The 12,086-nt window shown below is 46.9% G+C and overlaps 3 protein-coding genes across 3 annotated transcripts; 2 read left to right on the top strand and 1 right to left on the bottom strand.

The window, feature by feature from the left end:
* Positions 1 to 9,138: 9,138 nt before the first annotated feature.
* On the top strand, positions 9,139 to 9,609 carry SERLADRAFT_473800 (uncharacterized protein; the record flags this gene model as incomplete). The annotated part of the gene is made up of 1 exon (XM_007321161.1): positions 9,139 to 9,609. A coding segment is annotated over one exon (423 nt), but the record flags the coding sequence as incomplete, so codon positions are not given.
* Positions 9,610 to 10,530: 921 nt separating this feature from the next.
* SERLADRAFT_372095 (uncharacterized protein) lies at positions 10,531 to 10,686 on the bottom strand (the record flags this gene model as incomplete). Its single annotated transcript, XM_007321162.1, has 1 exon — positions 10,531 to 10,686. The coding sequence occupies one exon, from the start codon at positions 10,684 to 10,686 to the stop codon at positions 10,531 to 10,533; it is 156 nt and encodes a 51-aa protein (XP_007321224.1).
* A 35-nt stretch (positions 10,687 to 10,721) lies between these two features.
* SERLADRAFT_473802 (uncharacterized protein) lies at positions 10,722 to 11,964 on the top strand (the record flags this gene model as incomplete). Its single annotated transcript, XM_007321163.1, has 4 exons — positions 10,722 to 10,912; positions 10,963 to 11,062; positions 11,121 to 11,226; positions 11,280 to 11,964. The coding sequence occupies 4 exons, from the start codon at positions 10,804 to 10,806 to the stop codon at positions 11,760 to 11,762; spliced, it is 798 nt and encodes a 265-aa protein (XP_007321225.1).
* Positions 11,965 to 12,086: the final 122 nt, after the last annotated feature.

Below are 12,086 nucleotides of genomic sequence, written 5' to 3' on the forward strand. Positions count from 1 at the left end.
GCTTGGCTCGGTTTCCTCCAGTGGACTTGAAAGGTAATTTCTTCATCTTTCCTAAAGCACAAGGTTCACAAAACTCTGGGGTTCCGGTAAGGGTGTCTATGTCCTGGAGCCGTCTTTTTGTAACCATTCGTTGCAAGCGGTCCATTCTAATGTGTCTGTTACAATAACACAATTTTTGGACCTTTCCCTTTATTTTCATTCTCCGCCTTAACCTTGTACTTTAGCCTTCACACATGGTACCACGCGGCACTTCCCCTTTCTCGCGCCGCATTGCCTTTCTTCTTATTTTTAGACACAACTCTCTCACACAGTGGAGTTGGCCATGCGGGCTAGGCCCCATGACACCATCAGCCACTGTCTCTATCAACTGTATAGTACACATGTACAAACAACCCTGTAGTAGTATATATACCCCAATAGATCCAGGAGACTCCGTCAGCAAGTCCTCCTGTTGTTAACCAACAAACTCTCTGCAGCTCAAAGGGTAACCACTCCCACATCATCTTCCTTATAGTGTGTTTCTGTGTGCGCCAGAGTAACTAACTCTTGGTTGTTACAGTGTCCCATTCTCCTGTGCAATAAATTTACATCTACTGCTGCAAAAGCTGACTCTGGGTTGATTTCGGGTTTTGCTTGGAAGTGATAAAGTCCTCGCTTGTGTAACGCAGTGAGGATAAGTTCCTCCTTTTTCCAAACTTCACAAGCATTTGACCCTGCTGGAAAAAGTGTTGATAACCCCATTTTGGACAATTTGTGGACAGAGACGAGTGCTAACGTGAAGTTTGGCACAAGTAAGACATTTGACAGTGCAATATTGTAGTCCTTATTGCCAACAGTTGCTTGTAGGATTACTGTTCCAATGCCAATGGCATTTACAGAGGATTCATCCCCAAAACTGATTGTCCTCGGAGGATGCAGAACATGGTATGTTCCTGGCTCAAACCAGGAGCGGTGAGGGACCATGTGGGATGTTGCTCCGGAGTCAATAATAATTGTTGTTTTGGTCTTATCGGGTTCCAACACAAGGTAAGCTTGAATGCGTTTAGCAGGGGGCTTGGAAATATGTACATGTTCCAATGCAATATGACTCTGTTCCTCCTCGGAGTCAGATCCAGATGATTTCTCCGCCGTATTTGCCTTTTCCTTCTCTTTTCCTTTATCCTTGTATCTTTCCTTTTCCTTCTTCCTTTGACCTTTTTCAGCTGACTGAAGTGTTCGACACTCCAAGGTGTTGTGTGATTTGGCTTTGTAGAAGTTACACCATTTCTCCTCGGATTTGAGTGCTGATTTGGAACCTCCAGGGGCCTTCCCTGACTGTCGTGCAACTTCTGCAGTGATCCGGATCTCAACTGCATCAAAGGTAAGTTTATTTTCTTCAATCGTGTTGATTACTGATGACTGAAATATTTGCCATTCAGGAGTGCATGGGAGAGATTGGAGAAGAGAAAAATCCATGAGTTTGGTATCAACTCCTAGTTTCATTCCGGAGAGGTGTGAATCAATTGTCCAGATTTTTGCAATGTGGTCCTGGATAGGTGATGTCCCATCCCAGGACAATTTGGTGAGTTGCTGGAATGAATAGAAGGCCGAGGCAATGTTGGATGTTTGATGGAGTGAGACAAGTTTATCAAATAACTCCTTGGAGCTGGTGAGGTCTCCAGTCCTCATTAGGAGGGCATCAGAGATGTGGTCCTGGATGATTCCATGTGCCTTCTCATCCTTAAGTATCTAGGTGATCTCAGGATCCTCCAAGGAGGTAGGTTTTCCTGGTGAGGGCTTAAACTCCTCTCCAGTAACAACCCGGAGAACTTTTTCCTGATGTAGCTTTGAGATGATCCGGAGTTTCCATATCTGAAAATTGTTGGGTCCAGTGAGAACTGGACATGCGGATGTATCGCGTGCTGTGGTCATGGTTCCGAGGTTGCCATTTCAAATAAGAATTATTTCCTGCATAGCTTTTGCGCACCAGGGCTCATAACCTCATAAACCTATGTGAAACTCAGCCGCTGCCCGAGAGGCTATAGAAACAACTGAGGTATTCCTATACTAAACCCCCTACTACTTATAGTCGGAGGTGCTACTTGCTACAGTATAATGACTCCTAGGAGTACAATTGCGCTCCTGGGAGAACAATGGTTACTCCATGGAGTGGTGGCTATGCTCCATGGAGAACAATGGCTGCTTTGGCAGAGACTGTAACAACCGAGAGTTAGTTACTCTGGCGCACACAGGAGCACACTATAAAGGTGGTGGAAGATGGGGAGTGGGTACCCACTGGGCTGCAGTGAGTTAGTTGGTATACAACAGGAGGACTCACTGAGGAGTCTCCTGGATTTATTGGGGTATATATACTACTACAGGTTTGTTTGTACATGTGTACTATACAGTTTGATGAAGGCAGTGGCTGATGATGTCATAGGGCCTAGCCTGTATGGCCAGCTCCACTGCGTGAGAGAGTTAAGTCTAAAAGTAAAAGAAAGGCAACGCGGCGTGAGAAAGGGAAATGCCGCGTGGCACTTTAAAGTATAAAGTTAAAGTGGAGAATAAAAGGAAAGGAGATGTCCGGAAATTGTGTTATCGTAACACTACCCCCCTTCTAAGGCTCGACTTCCAGGCGAGACCAAATTCCGGAGGTAGTGGTAAAATTTTCGGGCATAGGTTGAAAGAGGGAATTAAAAAGGTTTGAATCCATGCCTCTAAGCTTCCTGGGAGCTGAGGGATTCCTAGAATAAAATTCGCGAACAGTGTCGCGGGAGTTTTCCAGATGGGATTCTGGTTCCCACGTTCTGTCCTCGTCTCCGTAGCCCTTCCATAGGACCAGGAACTCTAATTTTCCACGCTTCAAGCGTGCATCTACCACCCGTTCGATTTCGAACTCTTCTTCACCTTCCTGGGTGACTACTACCGGACCGGGCCGGTCTACGCGCTGTCCCGGCAGCGGTCCCTTGTAGGGTTTCACACGGCTAATGTTAACCGTGGGCACCACCCTCATTCGTTTTGGGAGTTCCAGCTCCACCGCATTAGGTTTGACTTCCTTAATCCGGTAAGGGCCAATCCATTTTTCGGTCAGTTTTCTAGACTGCCGGTCTTTTAATTTCAAGTGGTCGGTGTCTAACCAGACCAGGTCGCCGACCTTGTAATCAGGGGCTTTAGAGCGTCTACGCTCTGCCCTGTCCTTCATCTGCTCTGCAGTTCTAAATAGTGCCTTGCGCGTTTCATCTAAGACAGACTTCATGTCTTTTGCCATGTTCCCAGCAGCCTCGTTTTTGCTTTTACCAGGTTCTACACCCATTCTGGGGAGGTACGATCTAGTAACCTCAAATGGTGCTTTTCCTGTAGCCGATGACTGTTTGATATTATAAGAGAACTGGGCTATCTTTAGCCACTTGGCCCAATCCGTCTGTCTGTCATTAATAAATATCCGGAGGTATTGCTTCAACTCCTGGTTGAGTCTCTCCGTTTGCCCATCGGTCTGCGGATGGAACGCTGTTGATAATTTAGGTTTGATGCCCAGCATCCGGCATAATTCTTTCGTAAATTCGCTAGCGAATTGCGGTCCTCGATCGGAGATCACCGTTTCTGGTAACCCATGGGTGGACCATACGAAATCCTTAAATAGATCTGCCGTACCGGCGGCGGTAATAGTTTTATTGGTGGGTATGAATACCACTTCTTTGGAGAAGCGGTCTACTACCACCATTACTGAATCGTACCCGTTTGACTCGGGCAGATCCGTCGTGAAGTCCACCGATATATCCTGCCAGGGGCCAGCTGGTATCGGGTTCGGCATGAGTTTACCGGCCGGCGGTTGATGGGAATTCTTGGCCATGGCGCATCTCAGACAGGATTTTACATATTCCTGTATGTCTTTGACCATGCCAGGCCACATGTAATTTCTGGAGATCAACTCCATCGTTCGCTGCCATCCAGGGTGCCCAGCCACTGGAGTGTCATGATGTCTATCTATTGCCTTGATCCTTGCGGACTCAGGCACATAGATTTTGTTTTTGAAATGGAAGAACCCGTCTTTCCATAAATAGTTTTCATTGCCGTTAAGGCGCGCCTTTTCCTCTGGGGAGATGTCTTTCCTGAAGACTTCTAGAAGATCAGAATCCTGCCCGATTCTAACATTGGCAACCCTTGATTGATCTATCAGGGTGACACCTTTGTTATCATCTTCAATGCCGTTGGCATGATCCTCTCTTCTGGATAAAGCATCTGCTTTCCCCATTGAGCTTCCAGGCTTATGAATTAATTTATAATTAAACCTTGACAAGTACACCGCGTAGCGGGCCTGTCTTCGGTTCAGGTCTCGGGCCGTCATGAAGTACTCTAGGTTCTTATGATCGGTCCAAATTTCGAATTGGTGCCTAGCACCTTCTAGGTAGTGCCGCCAGTGCTCTAAAGCTCTAATGATGGCCAGCATCTCCTTGTCGTATATTTGATAGTTGCGCTCTGTAGGCGACAAACTATGCGATAAATAGGCACAAGGCCTCCAAAGATCGTCAGGGCATTTGATCGATAAAACAGCCCCAGTGGCGAAGTCAGAAGAGTCGGTCTCTAACCGGAACTCTTTGTCTAACTCTGGAAATGCCAATATGGGTGCTGTTGTAAATGCCTGTTTAAGCTTGTCAAAAGCTTCCTGTTCTTTGGCGCCCCAATGCCAAACAAGGTCCTTTTTTGTGAGATCGTTCAACGGTCTCGTAATTTTAGCGAAGTTTTCTATAAATCTTCGGTAGAAGTTGCCTAAGCCAAGGAAGGCCCTAACTCCTTTGACGCGAGTAGGTTCTGGCCACTCCAAGATAGCTTGAACTTTCTCAGGGTTCATCCTGATTCCGTTCTGGCCTATGATCATACCGAGGAAGTCTACTTCCTTCACTTTAAAATTACATTTTTCGGGTTTGACGAATAGGTCCCGTTCCTGTAAGCGTCGAAGGACTTCTTGCACGATCTTGTCGTGCTCAGCCTCATCGTCCGACTTCGTAAATATTAATAAATCGTCAATGTAAATGACGACACAGTTTTCCATATCCGCAAAGATCTCATTCATCATGCTCTGAAAGGTCGCCGGTGAATTGGTCAACCCAAAGAACATAACAAGGGGTTCGAAAGATCCTCGGTGGCACGTGAACGCGGCCTTCCAAGCATCTTCCTCTTTGATTCGTACATTGTTGTACCCCCATCTGAGATCCATCTTTGTCAGGATCTTGGCGCCAGCCAATTTGTCCACTAGCTGACTAATCAAAGGCAGCGGATACGCGTTTTTAACCGTGTGCTCATTCACGTAACGATAGTCCATAATCATGCGCTTCTTACCATCTTTTTTAGGAATGAAGAACACCGGGGATGTCATAGGACTTTTGGAAGGTCTGATGTAACCCTTCCTAAGTTGTTCATCTATGAAGCTAGATACCTCGTCTCTTTCAGGAGCAGAGAGCGGTATCATATGTCCTTTTCTTGGTTTGAAAGTGTCCTTCAAATCTATAGCATGGTCCCAAGGCTTAGCCTCTGGGAAGCGCTCTGATTTGTGTTTAGAAAAGACTTTCCAGAAGTCATGGTACTCGGGAGGTACCAGCCTCTTAATCTCTTCCTCAGGTTTTACCTCATCATCATCATCGTCAATCTTTTCCAAAGATCTGAGCTCGTAAACGTGACTAGCGTTTAACTTTTCGAGACGCTCATTGTGACGGACATGATTTGTGTTACCCAAGTTTACACATTCCTGGGGACAACGTGACAATGTGACAACCCCTGTCTGCCAGTTGATCTCAGGATTGTGTTTAAATAGCCAGGTCCAGCCTAAGATTAAATTAATCTTCCCTAGTTGGGTAGCTTCGGCAGTGACTCGTTCTCTGTGTCCTTGGTATTCGACCACAAAAGAACATTTGTGTGTAATACAGCCACCTGCGTTAAGCGTACCGTCAACGTTATAGACGGGAATAGATGTTTCTAATTTTACAAGGGGGAGTCCAATTTGCTTCGCCCAGACCTGATCTATGAAGATTCCGTTAGCGCCTGAATCAAGCAGCGCGCTCGTTGAGTGTACTTTGCCCCTGGCAAGGTTTTCCACGCCAACGTCTAAACGGATCTCCTTTTGGAATAAATACGTGCGCATCAACACACGCCTTGGGATTTCGGGAAAGTGTGGCTCCGATGAAGAAAGAATAGAAGGAGAAGGGGAAAATGATACATGTTTTTCTATTTTTGTTTTACCAGAATCAAGCACCCTAGTGTTTGTCTCGCCGGGGCCACGCTCCAAGGGAGACGCTGGTGCAGCGGTAGTATCATAAATATTGCAGTTACATTTCTTCATACAAGTACATACTTCTGATAACAAATTTAAAAACTTATTTACAAATTGGGGAGCCATCCCCGTCATTCCGTTATTGCTCGTGCAACACCCCGGAGCAGGGGCCACTTTGTTGTGGTTTACTTCATTTTTACCAGGAGCTAAGGCACCCAAGTGACCTAAGCTCTCAATTCTTTTCCCTGAGCCTTCATTTCGTTGACCTGTTGGTCATAGAAGAAGGCCCGGATTTCGTCGTAAGAACGACCGGCCAAAGAGTTGAGCCGATCGTCCGGCTTCTCGATTTCTAGTTGGCGCGCCTGGCGCCCTTGATTATTTTTTTGTTGGGCAGCCTGCGCCCCATTTCTACAGTCTCGGGACATGTGTCCCTCTTGGCCGCAGTTGTAACAGTTGCCCTTGAATCTGCGCATTTGTCCGCCTTGGACTGCGCCGATATCCATAGGAGCACCCTGTCCTGGCTGCAGCCCGAACGGCTTGAACCCGTGAGAGTGATTATGATGTTGGTTTGATGACCCAGGGCGCCTCTGGGGTGTGTTGTTTTGTTTGGTGGACCCGCCACCTTGGTGCATGGTGTAGAGCTCTATGGCTCTACCGACTCGTCGTACTTCCTCAGCCGCCAGGGCCAAGTTGTCGCTCCTTGTATCCTGCAGATAGATCTGCTCTGCAATGCGAGGGTTCACATTGCGTTCTAGCAGTTCTACTGCATGTTCATTACCAAGACCCCCTTGGATTGAGAGGGCCAGGAACCGGGTTACGAAATCATCCGTCCTCATGTTTCCTTGTTTGAAGGAACGGATTTGCTGACGCGCCCAGTCTCGCTCAGCTTGCGGTTTGAAATATTTTTCGATCTCTATTTTGAGATCGTCCCAGGTCGGCCACACTCCCGCAGTGTAGCACTCCTGTAATCGTACTTGGGCGTATCGACCCGCCACAGGTCCTTTTAGGCGAGATAGCACCGCAGTGGCTACCTCAAAATCATCGGCAAACGCGTCCCAGTTCGCCTTGACCCAAATCTGGAGTTTGATCCACCATTCGGCGAATCGCGCTCTATCTCCTTCGAAGGCGCCAGGGTCAGCGACGACTTCGACTTTCTTGTTGAACTTTTTCTCTACCGAGGGGGTTGCTACAGGGGGGTTTGCCTGTATCTCGGCGAGTTGTGAGGTTAATGCTGCAATCTGCGTGCGCATGGCGTGCAGCAGAGCATTCATATCTTGAGGTTGCGACGACATGTCGACTTGTTCTCTTTGGTAATGTAAAAAAGAAGGTAACTGGGGGTCCCCGCTTGCTATCTGCGGATCAACCTCTTCCCAGCTGAGTATCGGATCTCAATCTCCGACTACCCACACTATAGTATTTGAATTTTGTATATAAAAAGTAATCGTAATAAACCCTGGTCCGAACGGTTGTCAGGGGGTGGCCCGCTTGTTAAGCTGTCAGCCCTTCTCCAGACTGGCGGAGGCAAGTGCCCGGCCTGGTCAGAGGTATTCAAAGAAGAAGTTTTTTTTTGTATTCTAAAACTAATCAACAGTGGTTCCACACCAACTGCTGAGCTAAGTACTCCCCTTAACGCTGGGGGCCGCGTATCGTAGGTTTTTGAGTTCTTCTCCCTGAGCACTACAAGGCCGTCGCTAGGAGCGCACCTATCTGCTATTTGGGATATTCCTAACCCTAACCAATCTCCTTCACCCTGGAGTCCGGGTGCCCAGTGGGACTTTTTGCACTTAACGTGCGAGAGAGTAATAAGAGCGAGTCCTAATGTAACAACCGAGAGTGACTTACTCTGGCGCACACAGAAACACACTATAAAGAAGATGATGGGAGTGGTTACCCCTTAAGCTGCAGAGAGTTTGTTGGTATACAACAGGAGGACTCACTGAGGAGTCTCCTGGATTTATTGGGGTATATATACTACTACAGGTTTGTTTGTACATGTGTACTATACAGTTTGATGAAGGCAGTGGCTGATGATGTCATAGGGCCTAGCCTGTATGGCCAGCTCCACTGCGTGAGAGAGTTAAGTCTAAAAGTAAAAGAAAGGCAACGCGGCGTGAGAAAGGGAAATGCCGCGTGGCACTTTAAAGTATAAAGTTAAAGCGGAGAATAAAAGGAAAGGAGATGTCCGGAAATTGTGTTATCGTAACAGAGACCGGGTTTATCCGGTTTTGTCAAGCCTCTTGAAAGTGCTGCCAAGGGTGGGGGAAGTTAATTGGTTGGCAAGGGCTACAAATGTTGACACAAACAGTGGTGCTGAGGGAGCCTGATGAATTTAACCAGCCGAGTCGAGTCGAGTCGAAGTCAATCACCTCGAGTCTGAGTTTACAAGTCTCTTTTACAATAAAACATTCATTTTAAATATTTTTCGTTGTTATTAAATACATCATCAATAATACATAGCTTCAAGCTTTATTTTTCTTATTGTCTGAAATTCTACACAGGCCTATCTATCAAATGTTGAGCTATTTTTGAGACACTCTCGAGCAGAAGGCTTTTATGGTACCAATAGAATACTACTGAGACATGGACTGGGGTCATTATAGAGACTCGTGCTGTTGACAATTAGACTTCCTCAGAAAACCTTGTTAGAGTATATCATTGAGACATTGTATGATTTGACGTTTTGGTATTCTACAGACATTCCTACATCCTCCAGATATGTCCAGGCCTAACCGGGCCAACCTTATCCCGAAATGTCAATGTGTCATCTCGCCAGGATGGCGGTGTAGGATACATTCTGAACCTCGATGGGGAGGAGCCTGGTGTACTATAGCGGTCACATGATCAGGTTCACATGTAGGTACATGTAGGCGCCAGCGTCGCGCAGTGTATCGTGATTGCTACATCATACAGCTTTGTTTCATCCAAGACAAAGGCCTTTCACGATGAGTCAAGAATCCCCGCATTCAGAGCCATCCGCATCAAAAACGCAGGACTCAAAGCCAAACATCACTCCTCCTCGCCCCCCCAATTTGACCTCTCGCGAAGTGAAAAGCACTCCTCTAGCCAAAAGCACACACACGTCACAAAGGTATTCTGACCAAAACGTGATGCTTAAAGAGCGGGCAACACGGGATCAAAAGATGATGGAAGAACTGGTTCACCATGAACTACATGATGCACACTTCGAGAGCAAAAAGGTGATGGAACACTTGTGTCCCGCAGATGATGGCGTTACGCACAACGTCCTGGAAGAACTCAGAGAACAAGGAATTTTCTCTGACCAAGGGTTTAATTTTGATCAAGAAAATTGGCCCCAGCCGACTGCGGGAGAGAGTGCCTATTACTTACCATTCACGAAACTCCTGAACCGGATCATCAATACTTCCGAATCTCACCTTTCCGCAGACCCTAAAATCCCTAAGGACCGCTATTATCACGGTCTACGCTTCTACAATTACAATAAAGCAATGAAGGGCGGGACTACCCATGCATTGAAGCCAGATTTAGTGTCTTTAAACGGTGTCGCCGACGACTCGGAGCTGGATGGTCGAGTGTCGTGGCAAGATCTCGCTATCGCGTGCGAGGTGAAGGACAACTGGAATGGGCTGATTAAACAGGCTGGTACATACGCACGATGCACCTTCGTTGCTCACGAGAACCGTTACTTCGTTTTGATTATCGGCTTCAACTACAAAACTTCCGAAGTTCGATTCTGCATCTATCAAAGATCTGGCGTAATTTGCAGCCCTGCACTGAGTCTAGAGACAGAGGATGGCTTTACCGCTTTTGTAAAGGGCATAGTGGGCATACTATCATGGGAAAACGATTCGAAGGCTGGGATCGATCCATCGCGGAACAATCACTACTTCTTGATCCCAAACTGGGGTCTTTACGAGGTCGTTGGCTTGCTCTGTCGTCGGCAATCTATACGGGGCCGTGTCACACATGTTTACAGTTTGCGAAAGGTCGATGACGCGAGAAAGATATCCGATGATCCACCCAGCGATATCATAGACCTTCCGAGTATACATACTTCCACTTCTCGATATCCCACCTCCACCTCACGCCTGCGCACTGAAGGCGTCGCACCCTCTTCTAATCGAACCTCTAACGTCTCAAGTATTGGGAAACGATCACGCGAACCTGTCGTCAAAACTGGAAGCAGCAAGCGCCACAAGTCACACTCTGATCACACAGCAGGCAATCAGGATCAGGGCTCCGAGCAGCTTGAATGGCAAGGAATTGATCGCAACGATGAATCCCCCGTTTTCCCCACTTACCAACCTTCACCCATCCCTGAACTCGACCTCCTTCCTCCGCCGCTTTCCATTGTCCTGAAAGACGCATGGGCTTTGGAGGGCCGTGACGAGATGGAAGTTTTTCGTGACATTCAAGGAGAGATGGGAATACCTGAAGTTTACGCCCAGTATAGGGTTAAACATGGAAAAAAGGGAGCATGGGTTGAGGAGGAGATTCGAAAAATATTTGATCAGGAGGAAATAATATACCGGGGGAAGAAAACACAATCTGAGAAGGAAGAACACAAGGAAGGCAAGAAGATGGAGAACAGAATACACAAGCGGCTGATATCGAAAACAGAGTACCGTAAGCTCCACACGGCTGTGGGGCCGTACGAATTCTTAGAAGGCATCTTCCACGGAATGATGGGTGAGTATTGCCCGTTTTGACGTCGCTCAGGACTGATGCTCCCTTTCTAGGTCACTATAATATGTATAAGGATGGATGGCTGCACCGCGATGTCAGCGATGGTAACGTTCTATTGTTTCCAGTGCCCCAAATACGAAAGCCTCTAACACGGTAAGTCCTCTTAAATTGATAATGAGCTCAAAGCGGTATTGATGTTAAAGTATTCTAGGTTCGAATGCACCAAGAACTTGACAAAGTGCGTGAGCGTGAGCAATGACGGTGACCAGGCAATCAGATGGCGAGAGCTAGATCGCGAGCTTGAGCAACGTCGTTCGGTAAGTAGCTCATCTTCGGGCTAGCCTGTTATTTAGTCTTAAAATCATTTCAGGGAACACTCCCTTTCATTTCTATGCGCTTGCTGAACGCGTGGGATGATGATGAACCCATACTTCATACATTTGCGGATGACTTGGAATCTTTCTTCTGGGTGATATTATGCGTGTTGTTGAGCATTGGCGCCGAGCGCAATAGTTTAACAGGTAAAGAGAGAAAATGGCTTCTTGAAATACTCGCTGCAGACGATCCTCGCATGAGTGGACTCGTTAAAGGATCCACGCTGCGGACGTTCGAGAAAAGTCTCCCAGATAATGATTTTTCCCCTGTTCTGAAGGTTTTTGTACCTTTTTTCACAGAAATCATGCCACTTCTGGACGAAGGTCCGAAGGTTGCCAAAGGCGTTGACTCAACCAACTTGGTTGAATCTCTAACGACACTCGGAGATAGATTTTACGAGATGTGGTTTAAAGCTTTCCTACGTGCACTGCCGTCATTGCCCAAGACCTGGGACGAAGTTTTCATAACCCCAATTTGATTACGGAGACGCTCCAACACCCGCCCATGTCGTCTCATTCTACATATTTCCGTCTCTGCTCCCCCTACCATCATCCCAGGATTATCCTGTACATATTAATATGCATGTATCTACTTTGTTAGTTTGCTATTCGTTGCACCCTGAGAGGTACATACTTGACAATGTGATTCCATTTATTCCTGGTCGCAGGAATTTTGCCTGGGTGGATACTGTTTGAATGGAATTATATAACTAGAATATGGCATAGCATGGCCCTCCGGAGCAGACCTGGACCCAGCTTTCACTGGTTTTAATCGTGAACAATCTCTTTTAAGGTGGGATCAA

The sequence above is a fragment of the Serpula lacrymans genome (genome assembly GCF_000218685.1).
Source record: "Serpula lacrymans var. lacrymans S7.9 unplaced genomic scaffold SERLAscaffold_11, whole genome shotgun sequence".
Classification (NCBI taxonomy): Eukaryota; Fungi; Basidiomycota; class Agaricomycetes; order Boletales; family Serpulaceae; genus Serpula; species Serpula lacrymans.